General features: G+C 34.5%; 1 protein-coding gene and 1 non-coding gene across 2 annotated transcripts; one reads left to right on the forward strand and one right to left on the reverse strand.

The window, feature by feature from the left end:
• Positions 1 to 14730: 14730 nt before the first annotated feature.
• LOC100807092 (cytosolic sulfotransferase 5) lies at positions 14731 to 16047 on the forward strand. Its single transcript, XM_003530507.5, has one exon. It carries the CDS (start codon positions 14785 to 14787, stop codon positions 15790 to 15792), a length of 1008 nt encoding a protein of 335 aa, XP_003530555.3. The 5' UTR covers positions 14731 to 14784; the 3' UTR covers positions 15793 to 16047.
• A 2357-nt stretch (positions 16048 to 18404) lies between these two features.
• On the reverse strand, positions 18405 to 18495 carry LOC113002458 (small nucleolar RNA R24). Its single transcript, XR_003268020.1, has one exon. It is a non-coding gene; the product is annotated as a small nucleolar RNA R24 (small nucleolar RNA).
• Positions 18496 to 23091: the final 4596 nt, after the last annotated feature.

A 23091-nucleotide genomic window follows, 5' to 3' on the forward strand; every position in this document is an offset into this window, starting at 1 on the left:
CCACTTTTCTGGATACAAATTAAAAATTAAATAGTTGCAATGATCAAAATGACTTGGAATTATTTTTAAAGATTCCAGAGGGCCTGATAACTTTAGGACATGTCCTACTTCTAAAAAATACAGCCCCAAAAATAAATGAAAATTCGAAATCACTCTTAGCCCAAAAATACAAATCATGTAATTTCACACTTTCATCAACATGGAATCAATTTAACGACTTAATGATTTTCCCTAACACCTACATACACATCCCAATTTTATCCCCAATACAACATAATTCTTGAAAAAAACATATAGAAACCCTTCATACCTTGGGTCAATAAAAGAAATGAAGAGAAAAGCCCCAAAAGTTAGAAAAAAATCATCTTGCAACCACCTCTCATGGCCTTCTCTCACTAGATAACTCACAAAACCCTCTCCTTCTCTCTCTAGATGGTGGGGCTGTGGAGAGCTTATATAGGGGGTCTCCCCAACCCTAAGGACCAAGTAGCAATTTTCTAAAATGTGATAGTTGCTATCGATTTTTAGTTATTTGCAAAATGACCCCTCCTTGTTTTTGACCCAAAATGCCAATATTAATCTTTCAAGTGCCACATTATTCTACTCTAATTAAATTAGCCTTTAACAAATCACTATTTAATTAATTTCTAGGCAATCTTCTAACTTAGACAAATAAATGAAGAAATATGCATATTAAGCACTTCAATTTATTTTTAATCACTATAAACTCATGTATGTATCACCATCTAAGTAAATGCACAAGCAAAATAATTAAATGCCATCACTCCATAAATAAATCACACATACAACAAACTAATTAAACAATATGGAACATTATTTTCATCCTTATATATTTTCGTTAGACATATATATTATTTCCAAAACTTAAGTCAATGTGATTATACCATAATAAAACTTCCCACCACAATTTTCAATGTTTCTACTTAGTCCTTTAAAACAAATACATCAAATAAGTCATAATCAAATCACATAAACAAACGAAAACAATTATCTCACTACTTAAAATGCTATAACACTAACTATAACTCAAACGTTTTCTATTTCTATTGTAAACTTTCCAAGGTACGAAAATTGGCATGTCACTGAGTCCTTACTCTATTAGTTTATTTTCGCTGCAACAAAACTTCTCCAAGGCATAAAAAAATAATGTAAATTTAACTCTATTAAAAGAGTTGGTAACATATTTGTATAAGACTTTTGGTTCATTCGATAAATTTAGAAATAGAATCTCACTTTTTCTCTCTTCTATCCCTTTTCTCTCATCCTCCATTGTTGTTCTTAGAGGTTCTATTCGAATCCTTCATGATCAAAATGAGCTAAATTTCACAGTTGTTGGGTGGTTGAAGTCAAATTCAAGTATTTAAGCTCTGTTTTTTATATCAAATCTCGTAGTTAATGTGATCCTATTTTATTTTTGTGCTTAGATGCATGTTAGGAGTGATCAACCTAGATTTTAGGGATTTGGATTGTGTGGAAACAAGTTCAAATCCTAGATTTGAATTGAAATTGTGCAAGGCTTTGATGTTAGGAATGGATCAAACACTTGCATTTGCAGAGATTCATTGATCTTATTATGAGTTTCTAGGTTTGAGTCACCTAAGGAATTAAGGATTTGACTTGGAACTTGTACTTACCAAAACCCAGAGTTAAGACATGTCAAGGTGGACGTGGCCAAAGTGGGCTCTTGGACTTTGCACATCGGCTTTGAGAATGGCCTTTGTTAAGAGGACAAGAGGGGGGAACCTACAAAACAAAGGACTCCGATGCTCAAGTAAGTATATGAGTTAGGAGAATAAGAGAGAGAAAGTATAATAGTGTATGCACATGTGTGCTTGCTCATGTGCTAGTGTGTCTGGGATGTGTTGAGGGTTCGACGAAACCTAGTATTTATAGGAGTGGAATGGAGCTGCGGGTCCTTGTTTGTAGGGGTTGTTATAGCCTTTGTAGATAATTATCGGCTTGTAGATAATAGCTGGTAGCTTATAGATAATGTTAGAGATAATACGTAGCTTAAAGATAAAAGCTAGTAGATAATTGTACCTTATAGATAATGGGTGGTCTTGTAGATAATTGAATACATGCCAAGAGATAAACAGGTAACAATATATTCAAATATTAAGAGGTTAGAGATAACTTGTTGGTTGGGGAGCTCAACTGCTAAGGGTCGGACGTCTGTGCTCTTGTGTTAGGGCTAACATTGAGGGTTCACACGTGTCTCGGAGTGCCACATAGGATGCCACATGTATTTTATAGACCTTGGACATTACATAAGCCCCCCAAGCTCTGAGTCGGCTTACAGGCGAAAGAGGTTGTCTAGTGTTGAAGATTGACTAATGTCCGAGGTGGTAGCCTTGACAAGTAGGGGGTGATGAGTTTGTCAGGCGCTCGAGTATGGACAAGCATTGCCCAATGTTGAGAGTGGTAACCTCAACAAGTGTGAGAATTCCAGGTCTGTCAAGCTTGTCAAGCCCCCGAGCCTAAACAAGTGTTGTCTGGGTTGCTTCTGTCAAGTTGTCTGGGGAGGACATGCTTTTGATTTTGTAGGCTAGGTCTGACGTGTCAGGCAAGGGAAGACTCTAGATTTGACAACTCTACCCTTTTCTGACCATTGGAGGATGCATTGAAGATAAACATTACATTTTGTCTGTTGTCGCAGGCGTGTGTGGCACATGTGCAGTACTCTTGCATACGTGTCACTCGTGGAGTGGACACATACTGGAGTCATTGTTAACTCATTGGCAAGTGCACTAATTTGTCTCAAGTAGTAAAGTACTCGGAAGTCAAAGTATCGAATCCACATGGACTTTGTTTGTACTTGTGTTGGTGTATATCCCAATTTTTGAGCAAGAGAAGGGTAGAAGAATTGAAGAATTGTAAATGTAAATTTTGGAGAAAGTCAAGAATAAGAAAGATAAGGAATTAAAAATAGAAGATCAAGAGAGCTAGAAGATAAGATAAAGATTTAAAGTAAAAGATGATAAAGACAGAAGATAGCGACGATGATAATGTGTTTGGATGCTTAAGGGTAAATTCAAAATTTAAAATATGTTGGGGCCTAGCATGCCTAACTACCCTTGATGCAATGTTAAGGTGTTTCTTGTTAGTCGTCATTTACGACTAACTTTTGTATTGAAAAGCTTTATGAAAATCATGTCTTTTCCTCAATTTAGGGTTCTTTTTGTAGGTTTGTTCATATTTTTAGGTTTAGTTTGATTTTTATGCAGTAGATTTGCCTTCAATGTGAATTAATGAGTTTTCAACTTCAGTTTCAGGTGAAAAGATGAAGAAATAGAAGGTTGTTGCAGCTGGTGTCTCGCTAAGCGAGGCATATGCACTTAGCGAGTAACATCAGCTAAGTGAGACATCAGCTCGCTTAGCGAATCAAGGGAATCTGGAAGAGAATTTGCCACGCATGCATGCGCCCAGGGCGCCATCAGCTCGCCCAGCGAGTCGTTTGTCTCTTTTGACGCTTAGTGCACCTGACACGCTAAGCCAAAATTCACTTACTTGCGCGTAGCACGAAAATGGCACTAAGCAAGCCTTCGAGGACAGAAAGCCCTTAAAAGCTGAAGTTGGCGAAAAAGGAGGGAGCTTTGGCAGAAAACACATAGAATTACTACGTGAGAGACACAATAGGGCAAGGGAGCACCAAAAACCTCAGCTTTCAAGAGGATTCTAGGTTTCAGAGTAATTTTTAGGTTCCTAGAGTTGGAGGAGACATCCTCACTACTGTGTAATCTAAATTTTGCTTCCAAAACCTCCTATTGTAACTGAAAGGTGATAACTTGCCATGGAAGGCTAAATCTTTTGTTGGGAATTTCTATTGAACCTTGATGTAAATATTTTTTACTATCTATTTAATGTTGTTTTGATGTGTTCATTGCTTCTATTTGCACTTAATTCTTGCATGTTTTTAGTCTGATCATCCATTTGTGTGTAAAGTTAGGATTTTTAGCATTGGAAAATGCTTTGAATCCTTAGAACTGGATAGAGCAGGGCTAGATAACTGTATTGTCTGGATAGGAGTGCAGGGACTCTAGTTTTTAATATGTTGTAATTGTAATGTTGTTCAGTTAGGCTAAGTTCGACGAGGGATCCGAGAACGAAGTTTAATTAGAATTAGCCCATTCATGCGAGACATTGGTGTTTGGGATAATTGTCCTCAGCATAGAACACAAAAACAACATTAGATAGAAAAAAACCCTTAATTGCATTAGGTCACTCAATAGAAAGGCCCACCAGGTTTAAGCCTTTCAATGAAGAACTATTGACCCTTGTAAAGAGGGTGGACAAGGCCATCTTGGAGCAATTTTTGGCCTCATTGGAAGCACAAGCCATTCTGTCTCTTTTCTCGGCGAGCGATCCCCTCGTTGCCTTAAACGGTAAATGTTTTTCCTTGTCTTGCTTTCTAATGTATGTATTGCATTAAGGCTTGAACTAACACTTGCTTGTTGTTGTTGCTCGTTTTGTAGGTATTATGGGTGACTTCGTCTGGAGGCCAATCGTGAAGCAAGTTGGACCTACTGGTAGTGTTGTGCCATCGTCTGCTACTGTTCTTGTCATTAGAGAAGGGGGTTAACCTGCTACTGAGGATGGCCTTGTTGCTGCTAAGATTGTTCCCAGTGCCCCTTCCTCTGTATTGGTTAAGAGGAAGCAGGATGATGGTGTTGGGCTATTGGGCTGCAAGAAGTTGAGGGCCCTTTCGAGCCTTTGTGCCCTGAGGCAGGCTACAGGGTTGACGCTCGATTCTGGTCGCCCTTCAAGTGTCCAAGATGTGCCTCTAACTCCCCTGTCGTCGAGGCTCTTGTTGCTGATGATGTTGTTGTTGTTGTTAATCTTGTTCCTTCACTTCCTCTTACTGTGCTTGTTTAGGAGGCCATTTCTGTTGTTGCTGAAGTGATTGCAGCAACTGCTTTGGCTAGTTCTGATGTGGCGCTCTCGTCCATTGTCGTTGCACTTTTACTGAGTGTCGGTGTGGCGACCACCAATGCCCCTATGACGCCTCCTCCTTCCTCTTCGGCTCCAATGGTCCCTCCCTCCACTGTATTAGCTTCGACTTCCACCTCATATCACCCCCATGCTTCCCTGGATCACATCTACATTTCCAATGATGTTGATTCCTTGTAGGGAATAGGGTACAAACCTGAACAGAAGACCTCAGTTGGCTTTGTATCAGCCTTTGATAAAAATCTTATCAAGTCAAATAGGTTCCAGCACGTTAAGGATTCTGCCAAGGTTTTCCTTCAGCAAAGTTTGACAATTCTTGAAGAAAATAGGCAGCGACACCAAGAAGCGCTGAACAAAGTGGCGTCCTTGGAGGCTGAAGCTGCCAAATAGAGGGAGGTTGCTCGCACTATGTGGAGAATGGAGCGCCTTAAGGTAGTTAGTGCCATTGTTGCTCCAATTGAGGCTGTGAGGTCGAATCACCAACCGTCTTCTAAAGTTGGCAATGTGTTGGCCAAGTTGCTACACACCAGGTTGAGCAGTGATGAATTGCTCAAACGCTATAATGTCATGCGGGAAGAGAAAAAGAAGTTGGTTGGTAGGCTGGAGGATGTTGCAGCGGAGAAGGATGAGCTTGCCAAGAAGGTGGTGGATCTCGAGGCCTGGATGAAGGAGTCAGAGTCCATGCTAGAGGAGTTTGAGCTGCAGGCTGCTAGAGAGAGGGGGGCTAGCAAGAAGCTTAAGGAGGAACTGCTTATTTTCAAGAAAGAGGTCATGAAGCAGCATGAAAAGGGCTTCAATAAGGCTGTCAAGCAGGTCGGGTTCTTCACCAAGGACCTTGAATTGGGTCTCTTTGACCCTTTCAAGGATGTGAAGGACAGTGTTCAGCTTGGCAAAGATGATATTGTCGTTGAAGAGGAGGAGTAAGGCGATGGTGCCACTATTTAGGTTGCCTTTTGTTTATTTTCTTCTTTTCTTCATTGTTGGAATTTGGCCGCATGGGCCTTGTAATTATGACAATTTTCTTCAATGCATAAGCTTTCCTTCGATGACGAATTTTGCACTGTTTATGTATGTCTTGTATGTTTGCCTTTGTTTATGCAACATTTCGTACTTGTGGTAGTATGAATAGGTCATTGTGATGATAAGTGTTGAATCTTTTGTGGAAGCAAAGCTTTCCAAGTTTATTTTGATGATGCCAAAGACTCAAGTCAAGAATTATGAGTCAAGCAAGTTTCAAAGAATCAAAGAGTTGTTCAATCAAGAATCAAGATTCAAGAAAAGAATCAAGAGAAGACTCAAGATATGCAAGAACCATTAAGATAAGTATTAAAAGAGTTTTTCAAAATATTGAATAGCACAATTTTGTTCAAGAGAATTTTTTCAAAAAGAAAAATATTTTACCAAAGAGTTTCACTCTCTGGTAATCAATTACCAGAAGGCAGTAATCGATTACCAGTAGCCAACTTTCTTTTCAAACTGATTTACAAAGCTGTAATTGATTACCATAATCATGTAATCGATTGCCAATGTTTTAAAATGTTAGATTTCAAATTTCAAGAGTCACAACTTGTGATAAAACATTTTCAAATCATTTCAAACTTGTGAAATCGATTACACAATACTTGTAATCGATTACCAGTGTTTCTAAACATTTTTTATGTTTAAATTTAAACATGAAGAGTCACATCTGTTGATGTGAAATCGATTACACTATTATGGTAATCGATTACCAGTGACTTATTTTGAAAAATAAATTACCAAAAGTCACAATTCTTAAAGTGACTTGTTTCTGAAGATTTTTTCAAAAGTCACAACCTTTAAGTGACTAGTTTTCAAAAAAAGAGTCACAACTTTTAAAGTGACTAGTTTTCAAAAGAGTCAACTTTTAAAAAGTGACTAGTTTTGAAGAAATTGCCAAGAGTCACAACTTTTAACTTGTTTTTTCAAGAGCCATCAAATGGCTATAAATATGTGACCATTGCACGAATTTCAAAGAATGCATAACAGATTTGTTTCATTCATTCATTCATCTTCTAAGAGTTTTTGTTCAATACTTTCTTTGTAAAGAAAAGTTCATTGGCCAAAAACTTGTACTATTCTTCTTCTTCTTTCCTTTTCCTCTTGCCAAAAGATTCAAAGGACTAACCGCCTGAGAATTCTTTTGTTTCTTCCTTCTCCCTCTTGCCAAAAGATTCAAAGGACTAACCACCTGAGAATTCTTTTGATTCTTCCTCTTCTCTTTAAACAAAAGATTTAAAAGGACTAACCGCTTGAGATATCTTTTGTTTCCCCTTACAAAGATTCAAGGGACTAACCGTCTAAGAATTCTTTGTCTTAACACATTGGAGGGTACATCCTTTGTGGTACAAGTAGAGCGTACATCTACTTGGGTTGTAATACTGAGAACAAGAGAGGGTACATCTCTTGTGGATCAGTTCAAGTGGAGTGTACATCCACTTGGTTGTTCAAAGAGAACAAGGGAGGGTACATCCCTTGTGGATCTTTGCTTGTAAAGGATTTTACATGGTTATTGAAAATCTCAAGAACCGGTGGTTGCTTGGGGACTGGATGTAGGCACAGGTTGTTGCTGAACCAGTATAAATCATGTGTTTGTCTTCTTCTTCCCTACACTCTTTATCTTTCCACTGTGCACTTTTTATTTTCGCTTTACTTTTGTCTAAGTTATTGTTTCTATTCTTTACTTTCTCATAACTTAGTAGTAAAGCCTAATTGAATCTAGTAACATTAAGAAGGATAAATTTTTAATTAGTCAAGACACATTAATAATTAATTTAACCCCCCCCCCCCTTCTTAATTATTCCAAGGCCACTTGATCCAACATCTTTGACGACATAGGAAGCAAGACCTTGTCAAAGTAGAGGTAGGACCTTGGTGGTCTTGTAAAAAGTGGATTACATGAAATCATATTAGGTTTGATTTCAACCTGGTTAAAGGTCTTGTCACCCATCTGGTGGGGATTCCTTATGCTTTACAGAGCTTCTCCCCTGATGCTTGTAAGGAGTATATTTGACTTGCCCTTGGTTGAAGGTCTTGCCAACCAGTCTTAGGGTAGGTCGCTTGACCTACGGAGTTTCTCCTCTGAGGGTTATGAGGAGTAATTACGAGTTACACCTGATTGAAGGTCTTGTCACTCAATCTGATAATGGGTCATTTTGACCTGCAAAGCTTCTCCTCTGGTGGTTATGAGGAGTAAGTATGACATCCACCTGATTGAAGGTCTTGCCAAATAGTTTGGTGGTAGTTCGTTTTGTTGAACTTTGACCTTTGACGATGGTCGTCGTAGTTGCTATGAGTGAGCGGACTAAGGGGATACCTTGGGTTTTGTAGGAATGCATACCAAGGGTGGACCTTGGATCATATAAGGGTGTGTACCAAGGGCAGACCTTGGGTTTTGGTACCAAGGCTGAACCTTGGGTTTTTGTTGTCCTTGTAGACTTGTATTCATGCACAAGTAAAAGTTAGGAATGAAAAAGATTGTCAAGGGTAGACCTTGTGTACCTTGAGTTCCTATGGAGATTGAACTTAGCAATAGAAGGGCTCACCAAGGGTGAACCTTGGGTTTAATGAGCCTTGAACCGAGGACATGTTTGTCCCAAGTTTTGACAAGCTTGTAGGGCTTCGTTGGGGCTTACCAAGGATGAACCTTAGGTTTTACGAGCCATGTAAGTGCAGCGCATGTGTCATGCTCTTGCATACATGCCCTTTGGGGAGTGGCGTGTATTGGCATCATAGTGTTGTGCTTTTGCATACGTGTTACTCGTGTAGTGGTACAAACTAGAAACATGGTGTTCTTTCATACATGACACTTATAAAGTGGCACGTATTGGAGACATGGTGCTCTTGCGTACATGACACTTATGAAGTGGCACGTACTAGAGACTTGGTGTTATGCTCTTGCATACGTGACACTCTTAAGGTGGCACGTATTGGCGGTGTAATGTCGAGCTCTTGCAAATGTGCCACTCATTGTAGGTGGCACATACTGGAGACGTGGTGTCGTGCTCGTGCATACGTGTCACTCGTTGTGGGTGGCACATATTGGAGACTTAGTGGCCTTCCTAGTTGGGACCAAGCTTTCCCGCTCGGGGATCCTTTTTGGCTTCACCTCGGACTTGCCGTACGAGGTCACCAGGTTGAAAAGCCTGTGGTTTAACCTTTGGATTGAATTTCCTCACTGCTTAGAGTTTGGTGGCTTTTTCCTTGATCCTGGCCATATCTTGGACTTCGTCTATTGTTTCGAGTTCTACCCTCATATTTTCTTCATTTTGTTGTTGCTGGAACAATAATCTCCATGTCTATGGTTCCCCGACTTCAACGAGGATCATGGTGTTTGTGCCATATGTGAGTCGGTAAGGAATCTTGTTGGTTGTTGTCTGGGGTGAATAGGGGTAAGGCATAGTATAATGGGGAGCTCCTCTTTCCATAAACTCTTAGACTTGTTGAGTCTAGTACGCTAGGCCCTGAGGATGACTCTGTTAGCTTCCTTTGCTTGACTGTTGGTTTGAGGATGTTTGACAGAGGTGACTAAGTGCTTCATGCCTAGCCTTGTCAGGAAGTCTTCATAAGTCTGAGCTTTGAATTGAGTGTCATTGTCAGTGACAATGGTATATAGGAGGCTGTACTTGCATATGAGGTGTTTCTAGGTGAACTTCTCCACCTCACTGGCCGTAATTTCCCACAATGGTCTTGCTTCTGTCTATTTGGTGAAGTAGTCGATGGCGACTTGTAAGTATTTGACTGCTTCTAAGGCCTTTGGCAGTGGTCTCAGTATGTATATTCCCCACATGGCAAAGGGCCAAGGGGAGCTCAAACTATGGAGATTGTCAGGAAGGATGCATGGAATGTCTGCAAACTCTTGGCATCGTTTGGATCTCTTTGTGAAGTCAAGGGCTTCTGTCTTGAGTGTTGGCCAATAGTAGCCAGCACGCACCACCTTTGTTGCAAGGGAGCGTCCTCCTGTATGGAAACTGCAAATTCCTTCATGGAGTTCTCTCATGACAAAATCTGCCCATGGGCTATTTGGGCATTTGAGTAGGGGTATCATCAACCCTCTTTTGAATAGCTCGCTACTGAGGATGACATAGTAGTTGGCCTTCTGTTTCAGGCATTAGGCTTCATTCTTGTTTGATGGAAACACCCCCCGGATTAGAAAATTCCTATAGGGGGTCATCCAGTATGGTTCCTCCTCTTCAACGGCCATAACTTCTTTAGTGTCTATGGTGGGAGTTTGGAGTGTCTCCTGGATGATAGTCTTGAAGTGCCTGGTCTTTTTAGTGCTGGTTAGCTTGAAGAGTAGGTCTGCTCTGGTGTTGCTCTCCCTAGGTATGTAGTACATTTTGAAACATTCGAAATTATACATATGAGTTTTGGCAATATGGCAGTACTTGAGAAGCATTGTCTCCTAGGTCTAGTATATGTTGGCAACATGTCCCTGGATGATGAATGGGTGTCAACGAGTAGTCCGTCCTATTGGATGGTGCATGTGGGAGAGCCTTAAGTTATTTGGAGTGTTGATTGTGCGTCAAGGGTGTGATTCCCCTTGGGTGCGCTCAGGCAATGTGTGCGCAAAATGTTCGTCGCCTTGGGGACATCTGACATGAGCCTCTAGCTAATTGTGGTTAGCCTTTATCTTCCTCAACTCCTTCTCATGGCATTGCTCCATCTCCACAGTGCAATTTTGGAGTTGCTAAAGAGTATTTGTGTTTGTCATAGCTACTGGTGGGAGGTTGGAGCCTTCGAAAGGGATCTCGCGTCTGAGGCCAGACTGAGTGCTAACCATGGGTGAACAAGAGAGAGTTGATGAGAGATCACAGACGCCAAATGTACTTACCAAAATCCAAAGCTAAGACACATCAGGGTGGACATGGCCAAAGTGGATTCCTGGACTTCACACTTTGGCTTTATAGGAGTAGAATGGAGTTGTTGGTCCTTATTTGTAGGGGTTGTTATAGCCTTTGCAGATAATTATCAGCTTGTAGATAATAGCCAGTAACTTATATATAATGTTAGAGATAATGCGCAGCTTAAAGATAACAGCTAGTAGATAATTGTACCTTATAGATAATGGGTGACCTGGTAGATAACTGAACACCTGCCAAGAGATAACCTGTTGGTTGGAGAGCCCAGTTGCTAAGGGTTGGACGTCCGTGCTTCTATGCAAGGGCTGACATGAAAGGTTGACATGTGTCTCGTAGTGCCACATAGGATGTCACGTGTGTTTTGTGGATCCTGGACAGTAAAAAACTCAAGGATTAATTGCTAAGGAATTAGGATTAGTCATTGTAGGTTTGATCTTGGTTGCATTGAACTATGAGATTGATTATGAATGAGTTTCATATGAAGAATTCTATGGATTTCATCTCAACAAGATTTTGATCTGTTTGATCCATTTTTCTCTCCAAAAATTGTGTTTTAAAAAATCAAAATCAGTTTGGTTTCACCATATGAATTGATGCCTCACTACAACAAAACATTTCTTTTCTAAAAACTAAAACTCCCCACATTCGCTACAACAAATTGACAACTTGCTGCAATGAATAAGTGTGAAATTTTGTTGATTCCTTTATGTTGCACATAGTCTATGTGGATATAATAACTCTTTATACTTACTATTTCTTCTCTACAAACTAGACTAGGTTCACTTTCCTATTATGTTTGAAACACGACAAGAGAAAGTCAAGATGAACTACAAGGTGTGGAATAGGAAGGTGACAATATGAGGGATATGAAATGGAAGTAAGGGAGTATGGTGATGACTATGCTAATAATTTACATGCAGCACGAGACTTAATTTAAAATTTAAAAGTGCTTATAGGAACCAAAATAACAATACATAGTTAAGTAGAGGGCTAAAATGTTAATAAGTGGTTAAGTTCAAAGACTAAAATAACAATACATAGTTACATTCAAGAACTAAAATGTTAGTAAGTGGTTAAGTTCAAAAACTAAAATGACAACATGTTGTTCAATTAAGAAACTAAATTGAAATAAATTAACTTTTAGACATGTGACAACTATGTGAAAATTGTCACTTGTCATGTCTTCACCTAGGCGCGACACGTTAAGGATAACAAATGAGAGTTAACAGTAGGACTGATCTGTCTCACTTTTTGCACATTCAAGAATTAAATTTAAATTTTTTTCATCTTTCTAGAGGGACCTATTTGCCAACCCTCAAAGTTTGAAGGACTAATATGAGTATTTATCCAAAAATAAATTTCATAAAAAATGAAGGACTAAAAACATAGTTTACCCCTACAATTTGACATGTGACTATCCCATCATATAAGTAGGGGTTGTCATATCATCACTTAATGGTGATGCTTACTAGCACAAACTAAAAACATAAATTGACAAAAGTACAAGGACTAAAATGGATCAAAATATTCTTTAGGGACTAAACACAAAAATCACAAAAAATTGAGGGACCAAAACATATTTTTCCTATTTATCCATATCTAACAATTTCCTTATCAATGACTTCTAAACAAAATAATAATTTAACACTATTGAATTTTATTCAAATAAATTATTTTCATCTTTTAAAAATATTATTGTACAATAATATTGAAGTTTATAAATATTTTATTTTTTTTTATATAATAAGTTAATTATCTATAAATTAAATGTTAAATTATATTTTATTAATTAAATAATTTTTTTATATGTAATATGGTAATAAGAAGAAAAAAGTGAAAAGAAAGAGAGAGATAAAAGGTATGGAAGGAAAAAAATTCTTCCAAATAATATATGACAGTGTATGTTTGGAACTACAAAAGTAATTTTAATAGTAATTGTATTATCTATGTCAAGAAAGTCTAACTATATTTATTGAATAAAGATGTATAAATTGTTATAAATTTCATGACATTTTATCTTTCATTTCTACGAATTAAAAAAAAATTACAATTCATGCATGAAAAGCGTGGCCAAAGAAAAAAACAACCAGTGGTAGTGTTACACGACATAGATATTCTAAATTCATGAATAATTTTATTTATATAGTTTGGTGTCAAATTTCCAAAACTTCCCGTTTGGTGAAATTTACTAACCTTTTAGTCTAGAAGTTGAGAAAAATAGGGTAAGTCTTATCCATGCATCCATTAATAAACAATGCGTAAAAATCGAAGCTCATGCATAGCATGGTCATTTTTCATTCAATAAGTGATTGAGAAATTGACAAGAGCTATAACTAATTGATGGATCCAAGGACACATTAATTCATATCACATGCATGCAGAACTGCATTGTCCATGGCAATACAAAGTAGCTCTGCTCAAGAAAAAGCATGTCTGTCGTACAAGAGGTACAATAATACATCTTTTTATCGTTGATGAAAGAATACTAATTTCATATATTAAGAAAATGAACACAGATGTCCACTCAATATATGTAAATAATTAGCAATTAAGCCCGTCTGATTGTCAATAATCTCATAACACTATTACCTTTGGCATATCCATTTATATATATAATAACTTTTACTTTTACCCCATAAAGAATAAGTCTTGTGCCAGTATGACTATTTTTAAAATAAATGTAAAAAATTATAAGACATAAATGAGAGGATAAATTAAAGTAAATAGCTAAATATTTGTTCCAGAAATTATGATACGCTAATAAATTGATTTCTAAAAGATGAAACAAAATTGAATGATTAATTTGACAATAAATTATATTCTTAAGGACCAATTTAACATTAAGTTGCATAATTTACTGATGAATTTGTCATTAAATTATTTGTAAGATTAATTTATCATACTTTTTTACAAATTTAGAGATTAAATTTAAATTTTTATCATTCAGAGACTAATTTTTAGAAACAAATTTGACTATTTATCTATAAATAATATTAATTTTATTATATTACCTTTCTAATTTTTTTTATAGTACCGACAATCAAAAAATGATACAATATTTTTTTGTACAATACTAAAATGTATGGAGAGCAATTATAATTTGTAAAAACAGATATTTTGGATTTTTTTTATGTATGATATGATATTATGTATTTTATAAAAATTTATAATAATTTTCTTCTAATAAAATATTGTAAATGATTTATTTGCTCCATTAAATTAAGATTTTTTATGGATCCAGTACGACTACTAATTAACCATTTGTTGAACAAAGTTAATCGCATTTATACACATAGTTACACGTGAGATGTTTAATAGCATTATGACATTATTATTCAGTTATAAAACAAATTAATGATATTTATACATATAATTAAGCAAGACGTGTGGTCAATCACTTATAGAATAAATTAAATTAATCACAACGATAATTTTATACGTACAATCATATTCATTTATCATTAATCACTTATAAAATAAAATAAATCATTTTTTACACAAATTAAACCAAATATCTAAGTATACATTAGGTGTACAAAACTCAATGGTACCATAAATTTTTTCCTTTAAGAAAAGGAAGATGTTTGACAAATATATGCTAAATGAAAAAAAAATATATAAATATGATAAAGTTTTGATGTAATAGAAAGAGAAAAATAAGAAATTAGAGGTATAATGATAAGGTGTTTAAAATAAATAGTATTTTTTTTAATGTTAAGCTTAAGTGGTTAATGTGTTGAAATATTGAATCATTTCATAACAAAATTTTGAATTAATGAAAGTTTTTTTTCCTCATAAACATTAAGAATAATAATAATAATAAAAACGTACAAAAGTTTGCTGGTTTAACAGTACTTATATGTTACCGTGCTTGCCAAGAAAAAAGCGAAAACACAAGCAATCCTCAGGATCGAATCCCTTTCTCTCGATCCACACAATGCCAACGGAAGCTGAATCTAGTGTTACGCCCAAATACCTGCAAGAGAATGAACTGAGCCAAGAGTGTAAGGAAGTGATATCCACCTTACCCATGGAAAGAGGTTGGGTTGCAAGCCATCTGCACCAATACCAAGGCTTCTGGCACACCACCAGGCAGCTTCAAGGGGTTCTATCTTGTCAAAAGCATTTTAAGGCCCTTGACACAGATGTCCTCATTGTAAGCACTCCCAAATCAGGCACCACTTGGCTCAAAGCTTGGACATTTTCCTTGCTTCACAGAAACCAACATGATCCAAATACCCAAAACCAAAACCATCCTTTGCTATTCAACAACCCCCATTTTCTTGTTCCATTCTTGGAACTAGACCTCTACATTGATGACAACACTCTTCCCGACCTTACTTCATTGATCACCTCTCCAAGGCTCTTCTCCACACATCTCCCTTATGTGTCACTTCCAAAATCTGTGCAAGAATCAGCTTGCAAGATCATTTATCTCTGTAGAGACCCCAAAGATGCTTTCATTTCACTATGGCATTTCACAAACATGCTTAGGCCCAAGAGCCGAGGGATGAACTCACTCCAAGAGGCATTTGACAAGTTTTGCAGAGGAGTGAGTCTCTATGGGCCCTTCTGGGCCCATGTGTTGGACTATTGGCAGAAGAGCCTGTCAGAGCCCAACAAGATCATGTTTATGAGGTTTGAAGAAATGAAAATGAAGCCCAGGCTTGTTTTGCAAGAGCTTGCTACTTTTGTGGGTTGCCCGTTTTCCAAAGAAGAGGAGGAAGCTGGTGTGGTGGATCATATTTTGAAGCTGTGTAGCTTTGATAACTTGAGCAACTTGCAAGTGAACAAGAATGGGAAACTCTCCTCTGGTGAAGAACACAAAGCTTTCTTCCGCTGTGGCCAAATTGGTGACTGCAAAAATCATCTCACTGCTGAGATGATCCAACAACTCAACACCATCACTCAAGAGAAACTAGCTGAACATGGACTGAGGTTTTAGATTATATCGTTATTATTTGCAATTTTTAATACTTGGTATTATGTCATGTGTGCAAAAAAATAAATAGAATTCCTTTTAAATCTAGCTTTTGAGGGGATGAAACAAAAGGGACGAGAGAAACTCACATTTTCCTCGCCAAAGCGTGCAATAATAATAACGCTATTATTGTGTTTGTGTTTGCAATTTGATGTATGGCTGAATCGTACGTAATGCACTAATGTTACTTACACTAATTATGTTGATAAGGTTTAGCAATATACTTTTTCTAACACTTTTTTTTATTGGTTAAAAATATTAAAAATTATGTGAATTTTGTATTTTCTACAAATTTTAGCAAATAATTAAGAGTGTGTCAAAGAAAGTGTTATTAGAATTTCTTATTAATATTTCTTCACAATACAAAAACATAGTTATTACTCCCTTTGTCTTAAATAAGTCTAATTCTAGATTATTTTACTAAATCAACAAAAATTAATAAATAAATGTAAAAGAGGAATGATTTTATAAAAATATTCTTAGTATTAATATTACATAGAAAAACTAATTAAAGTGATACTTATTGATGGTATTAGTGAAAAAATAATTAATATTAGACTAAAAAGCTAACATAACACTTCTTTTGAGATGATTTTTGTTTCAAATGTGACACTTATTTTAGACGAATGAAATATCATTTTTAATCTCAATTTTTCATTTCTCTTTACGCATATTCATTTTAATATCACATTAATTTAATTTGAGACATAATTATTAGCATTTTCAAGAGAGGGAATCATTAAATATGATTTGAGACCGACAAAATTTTGTCATTATCAATCAATTTTAAACAACAAAAAAGTGTAATAAAGATTATGTCAAATAATGTGTTATTAACATTTCTCTTTCAAGAGTTATTATATCATAAACACTTTCTAACCACCTTCACTAGAGAATATTGTCTTTATTTTCAACATTTTGTTTCTTCTGTTTTTTCATCCACAAGATTAAAATTTAAAACTTGTTTAAAGAATCCAATCTCAATTTAGCGTATCGTAACTTCACTAAATTTGATTATTAATGTTCTTAATCTCTGTTTGTTATGCACATTCACTTCAAGTTTATGCAATGCACATTTCCATTATAATATATATATATATATATATATATATATATATATATATATATATATATATATATATAGACACTCCTTGTAATTGCCAAGAATAATAGTTGTTAAAGAGTACGCTTAGGCTAAATGGGTGTAAGCGACCATGCTGAAAGCCAAGCCCAATCATTAGCGGAGATGTCATGGGCCAAACCCAAGAAAAGAAGTTGAGGCTAACATGTATAAAAGAGACATGAGTAGGATGAAGAAACCAACTTAATTAACTCCACTACACTACCGAGAGATGATCATTTTCATTCTCTCTGTTCCAAAGCTTATTCCCGCCAAAAATCACAATACCACAATTCTCTACCACTATTCTGGATGAGGATATTTTCAATAATATGATATTTCATTCGAATGGTAATATCTCTCATATATTATTGGAATTGAATGTATACCATCATTCCTTCCCAAAAGGTAACACTATTAGAAAATATATTTTCTACATCGGTTATTTATGACTTTCAACATCGGTTTTTGAACCAATGTTGAAAGTATCAACGTTGATAGTATTATCGTTAACATCGGTTTTTAAAAAACCGATGTTAACGTAAAATTACCAACATCGGTTATATAAATAACCGATGTTGCTAATATGAATTACACCAAAAAATGTATATTAATGTTGAAAGTTAACATTGGTTTTCTGTAAAAAAAAAAAAAACCGATGTTAACGAATGTGTTAATGTTGACAGTTAACATCAGTTTTTAAAAAAATTTTAACATCGGTTTTCTGTAAAAAAAACCGATGTTAACGAATGTGTTAATGTTGATAGTTAACATCGATTTTCTATAAAAAAAAACCGATGTTAACGAATGTGTTAATGTTGACAGTTAACATCGATTTTTTTAAAAAAAAACGATGTTAACGTTTTTGATATTAACATCGGTTTTTTGTAAAAAAACCGATGTTAACTGTCAAATTAACACATTCATTAACATTGATTTTTCCAAAAAACCGATGTTGTTTTCAGGAAATTTTTTTAAATGATGTCTCTGTTTTTACAAAAAAAAAATCAAAATTTAACCTGTAAATTTAAAATTAGACCACACAGCACACAACATATATCATTTGTATTCCGCTTTCAAATAAGTTTTAGCAAAAAACTAGCTATCAACAAAGGTTATTCAATGTTAAAATGAAACAAAAATTGTAAAAAATGTAATGCAAAGTATGTAAACTAATTAAGTAACCTAAAGTTACATAGTTGCCTAACATCCTATGTTTGATTTCTAACTTTTAGATAATATTGTGCCCACTGGATGCGAAGCGCCTTGAATCTCTCTGCTTCCAATGATCTAACTTCATTAAAATACTGCATGATCAAATAAAAAAATAAATTAACAATGTAAGAATGGAATCAGCTTTTTGAAATTATACACTATTTACTCCATGATATTAACATATAACACATAAGTCACCCTCCAAAAAGAATTGAATTCATGAAATAACTTCTGAATTTTAAAAGCTCAGAAGCCAAGTGTAACAAGTAAATTTCATTGAAGAAACCCAAGTAGGGATTTCTTCTTACATGTTATAGGCTCATCACTGCTGTTGGAAAATCATTCAAGTTGCCAGAGATTCAAAGTGGTTTCCAATAGTTAAATTTATCAACGAACCAACATATCCATTAAAATTAAAAATAAAAATAGCATGTGAAAAACTGAACGACAGCATGTCATGTAAATTCTTCTTATGTTGCGCCAAACATGTTAAGCTAGCACCATCAGCCCAAAACAAAATAAAGCAATCACCAAAAGCTATATAGACAAGATATCTTTAACAGCAAACAATCACTCATTCCTGACAATTTGATGCATCAAATTCTTTTGCAATTGAACTGCAACAACACGAAAATTTTCACACACATGAAGACAACCCCAAAATAATCCACTTGGGGCACTTGATGGGGAGAAAAGGTATTCAACCCAACACACACTACTAAATGTAAAACAAAAAGGCATAGAACAATTTTTCAACATTTTTTCAGTAAGCAGAAGCAGTTGGATTTGACATCAAATATAAATGTAGCTACCAAAGAAAACGAATAATAGGAACACAATCAATTTTTTGGAATAATACAACATCAAAGTTACCTGATTTTGCACTGCCTTTGCCATCCTCCAGAACTCCTTTTTCATGACAAATTTGTGAAGCAAAGCAGTAGGTTTTTTTTGCTTCTTTGTCTTGGTTGTTGCCAGCTACACAGACTGGTCTTTACCCGTAGGTTGAACAGTGACAGTTTTCTTGTTCGCCAAACCTATCATACCACCACAAACATAAAATGAGCTTTATTCACAATGTAAAAACCTGATTCAACGCTTCAGTTTTCGACGATTAATAAGACATTTGAAAATAACTTTGGCTCGGGTAAAGAGATAATTACCGGAGTACTTGAAAGTGTTGAGGTTATAGAGATTTTTGGGCTCTTTGCTGAACTGCACACTCTGAGTGCCCCTTCCGAACTCTTTCACCAAGAAAGAGTTGTTCTTCTTTAGGATCTCCCATATGAGTTGTCCCGGTCACCATCTTCTTGGGCTCTCTGCTGAACTGCACGCTCATCAATTTTTTGCATGCTCTGAGTATGATCGCCATCTTCTTCTCTTCACCGGAGACGCACCGCACATAAATCTTGATTGAGATGAATGCTGAATGAATGCAGAGGAATGATTTTGTTTATGACACAACAATATAAGAAATTATTGAGCAGTTAGAGTTACATAGTTAATTTACAAGCAATAACATCAGACAACAAGTTTAATTGGAATATCAAGTGAAAGGATAAATAACCATTAAAATAAAAATAATTGAAAAAATAAGCAACAGAGCATATAAAATAAAGGTAAGAAAAATAATAGAGAGCAAATAAACAAGATACCTACTAGCCATAATTATGGGATCTAAGGGAAGGATGAAGATTTTGTCGCAGGAGTGTGGTCTACACTTGTTGCAAGAGATAGAGCCATCTTCCTCGAAATTTGATCTCTTTTTCTTGGATTTAGTGTGCTTGTGGACAATGGGGGTTGGAGGGAGGGGGTTTGGGGTGCTTTTGGAGTGGCTTATTCTGTCTTGGCTACTCAACTCGTCAAATTCACACTCCTCTTGAATCTGCAGTATAAAATAACAATAATAATGATGTTAGAAATGATAGAAAGAAAGACATTATAATAAGAGAATGGAAGAAGGAACTCATGGGTGAATTGAGGGGAGTGGCGAGAAGGGAGAAGAGAAGAAGAAGCCATTTAGGGGGGATTTAGGAGATATGAAATGGGTAAAAGCAAAAAATATAACTTTCGCTTATAATATTAATGAGACAATTGTTAATCAATGTCTATCTTAAGAGTATTAATTAAGGAAGTAAAACAAAAAATATTTTTTTAATAAAATGGTTAAAAGCAAACTCTTTTATAGTTTTTAAATGTGTTTTCATATGAATTTTAATGAGATTTCTTCTTTTTAATTTTTTAATTAGTGTCTTTAGGACAAAAATTATCAAGACCTTAACAATGATAGACAACAAAAATTAAAAATGGAAATATTAAGTTTATGTTTTTTTTTGTTGGATAAAAAAACTTTATTACGAGATTGCGAGAGTAAAAAAGTTTATTACAAGATCAAAGTACTATGTTAGCTATATAGTAAAAAAAAAAGTTCTATATCTATATTAGCTATAAATGACCAGAAGTTTGGGAGCCCTTTGCCTCTCTCAAACAAAGCCCGCTTAGAGACCCCATTGGCCCCTTATCTAAAAGTATTGTGTACTGTCCATTCATTTCTAAAATTCTCATTCAGTTCTCACAATTCAAGTGTACATTCTCAGGCTATAAAAATAACTCTTACTAATAACAAAGAGCTCTATATATTCTAAAATTTCATTCAACGGTTTGTTAACTATTGTGCAAACATATTCGAAACAACTAAATTCTCATTCATTTCTCATTCATGTTCCACTACCCACTGTATCAATTTTGGGATAAGTCACTCAATGCCACTATTTGGTATTGTTAACTATTGTGCAAACATATTCAATAAAAGAATTGATGAATGGGAAAGGGGAAAACTGTAAAAGCCTAACTGCAAGGAAGGTGCAGGATACCAAGCACAAAATCAATCCAGCTACAACCTCATCACGCCCATCAACGCAACCCCGACGCCGCTCTTCGCGATGTCGTACACCGCTCCCATACCTGGAAAAAAAACGACACATAGTTTCAGATAAAATGACGCCGGTTTCGGGAATTGTAAAAAAAAAAAAAAAAAAAAAACCTCTTTGAGAAGGGGAGAACCTGAAGAAACACCGGAAGGGGAGAACTCCAAAACCGGCTTTTCAATATCAACACCTAGGAATAAAAATAAATAAATAAATAAATACAGTGAAAACACATTTTGAAAAGGGGAGAAGGAAGGAACCCTAGGAATCATTAATAAGTGATGAAGAGAAGAAGGGTGTGGTTCTTACCTTTGAGTGTGAAGAAGAGAATAAGAAGAAAAGGAGAAAGAGGGAAGAAGAAGAGAAGGATCCCATTTGCCTTGAATTTTGATTTGGGTTTGGGTGGGTTTAATGTAAAGTAATTTATACATATAATTTATTTTTCGCAGCGTTGCGTTGTTTCAAGGCGACAGTGGTTTTCTCTTACGCGGGGAATTTGATTTTGGAAATGCCTAGTACAACTACAAGTACAGCCCGTGCCCTTTCCACTCCTTGCTAGATTATTGCCGATAATTATTACAGTAATTAGTAATTACTCCCCCATGTCAAATTAAAAAAAGAATTATTTTATTTTATTTTATTTTATATTTAGTATTATTATCTTTAAAATTTCTTTCATTTTATTAAAATATTAATTTCAATGATTTTTCTTATCCTTATAATGAGTTTAAATGAAAGATAAATTGAAAAAAAAACTTATTTTTAATTATAATTAAATAACTTTCTTAATGAATGTGTCGTATTTTTGTCTATATTTGAGACAATAAAATAAAATACTATAAAGGTTTAATTTTCCATTTAATTTTTATAGAAACAATAATCTCCTGTGGCTTTTGATGAAATCATCTTCTCTTTCAATATTTATTATTTAAAATATTTCATTCTTAGTCCTTAATATAGTTATATATTTTTTTTGTTACTTTTGTACTTCTAATTCTTTAAAATCATCCCCAGCTTTTTCAAATTAACAAAGATTAAATTAGGGGAGTTCATAATTGAATCAAATCATCTCTAAACTGTAAAATCGACCCAACAAAATTGAAAATTATAAAACAAAAAATCTAAAAAATTAGTTTCAAAAACACAATGTATATTTTTTTTTTACAGAATATGGATTTCCAAATTTAAATTCAAAAACCCAAACAAACCGTATATTTTTTGTAAAAAAAAATTATGATGTCATCCAATTATAACACAATGTATATTAAAATTGTTGAATTTTATTATAAATACTTTAACATTCATATTAATTATGATTCGATGAAATCTTTTGCGTATACATTTCTAAATTATTTTTCAATTTTAAAAAAATTTATTCACTATCTCTTTTTTAAAAATAAATATTTATCTTTCTTTATTTTTTATCACCTAAATCCATATTATTGATTTTTACATATCTATTATTAGTTTTTTTAGTGGATATTCATTAAAATAAATAAAGGTATTTTTTATATTTGATTTTGATTTTGGGTGATATAATTCATGTTTAGAGATTTTTATTTTTAACACAAGTTAATAATAAAATTCAATATATAAAAATATATTAATAATAAATTTTAATTTTTTTACGATATAATTGTTTTTACCAATATTCTATAAAAATTCTATAAAAGTTAAACTCTATTATTAAAAATAATTTTTTTATATTTTCAAATTAACTAATATCAAATAATTTATAAAAATGTGTGTTATATTTAAATGATAATCATGAAATAATAAAATTAAAATTACGAAATTCATTTTAAAAATTTAGTTTAATTTTTAAATGCTTACATTTTGAATTTATTATTGTTTATTAATTATTATAATTTTTTAATTAAAATATAATTAATAACGCAATATATGATTTTTTTAAAAATATAAAAATAATTAAAGAAAAGTTTATATTAACATCAGTTATTTGAAAACCGATGTCGTTAAGCACTTATAACATCGGTTTTC

This window comes from Glycine max, chromosome 8, assembly GCF_000004515.6.
Source record: "Glycine max cultivar Williams 82 chromosome 8, Glycine_max_v4.0, whole genome shotgun sequence".
NCBI lineage: Eukaryota > Viridiplantae > Streptophyta > Magnoliopsida > Fabales > Fabaceae > Glycine > Glycine max.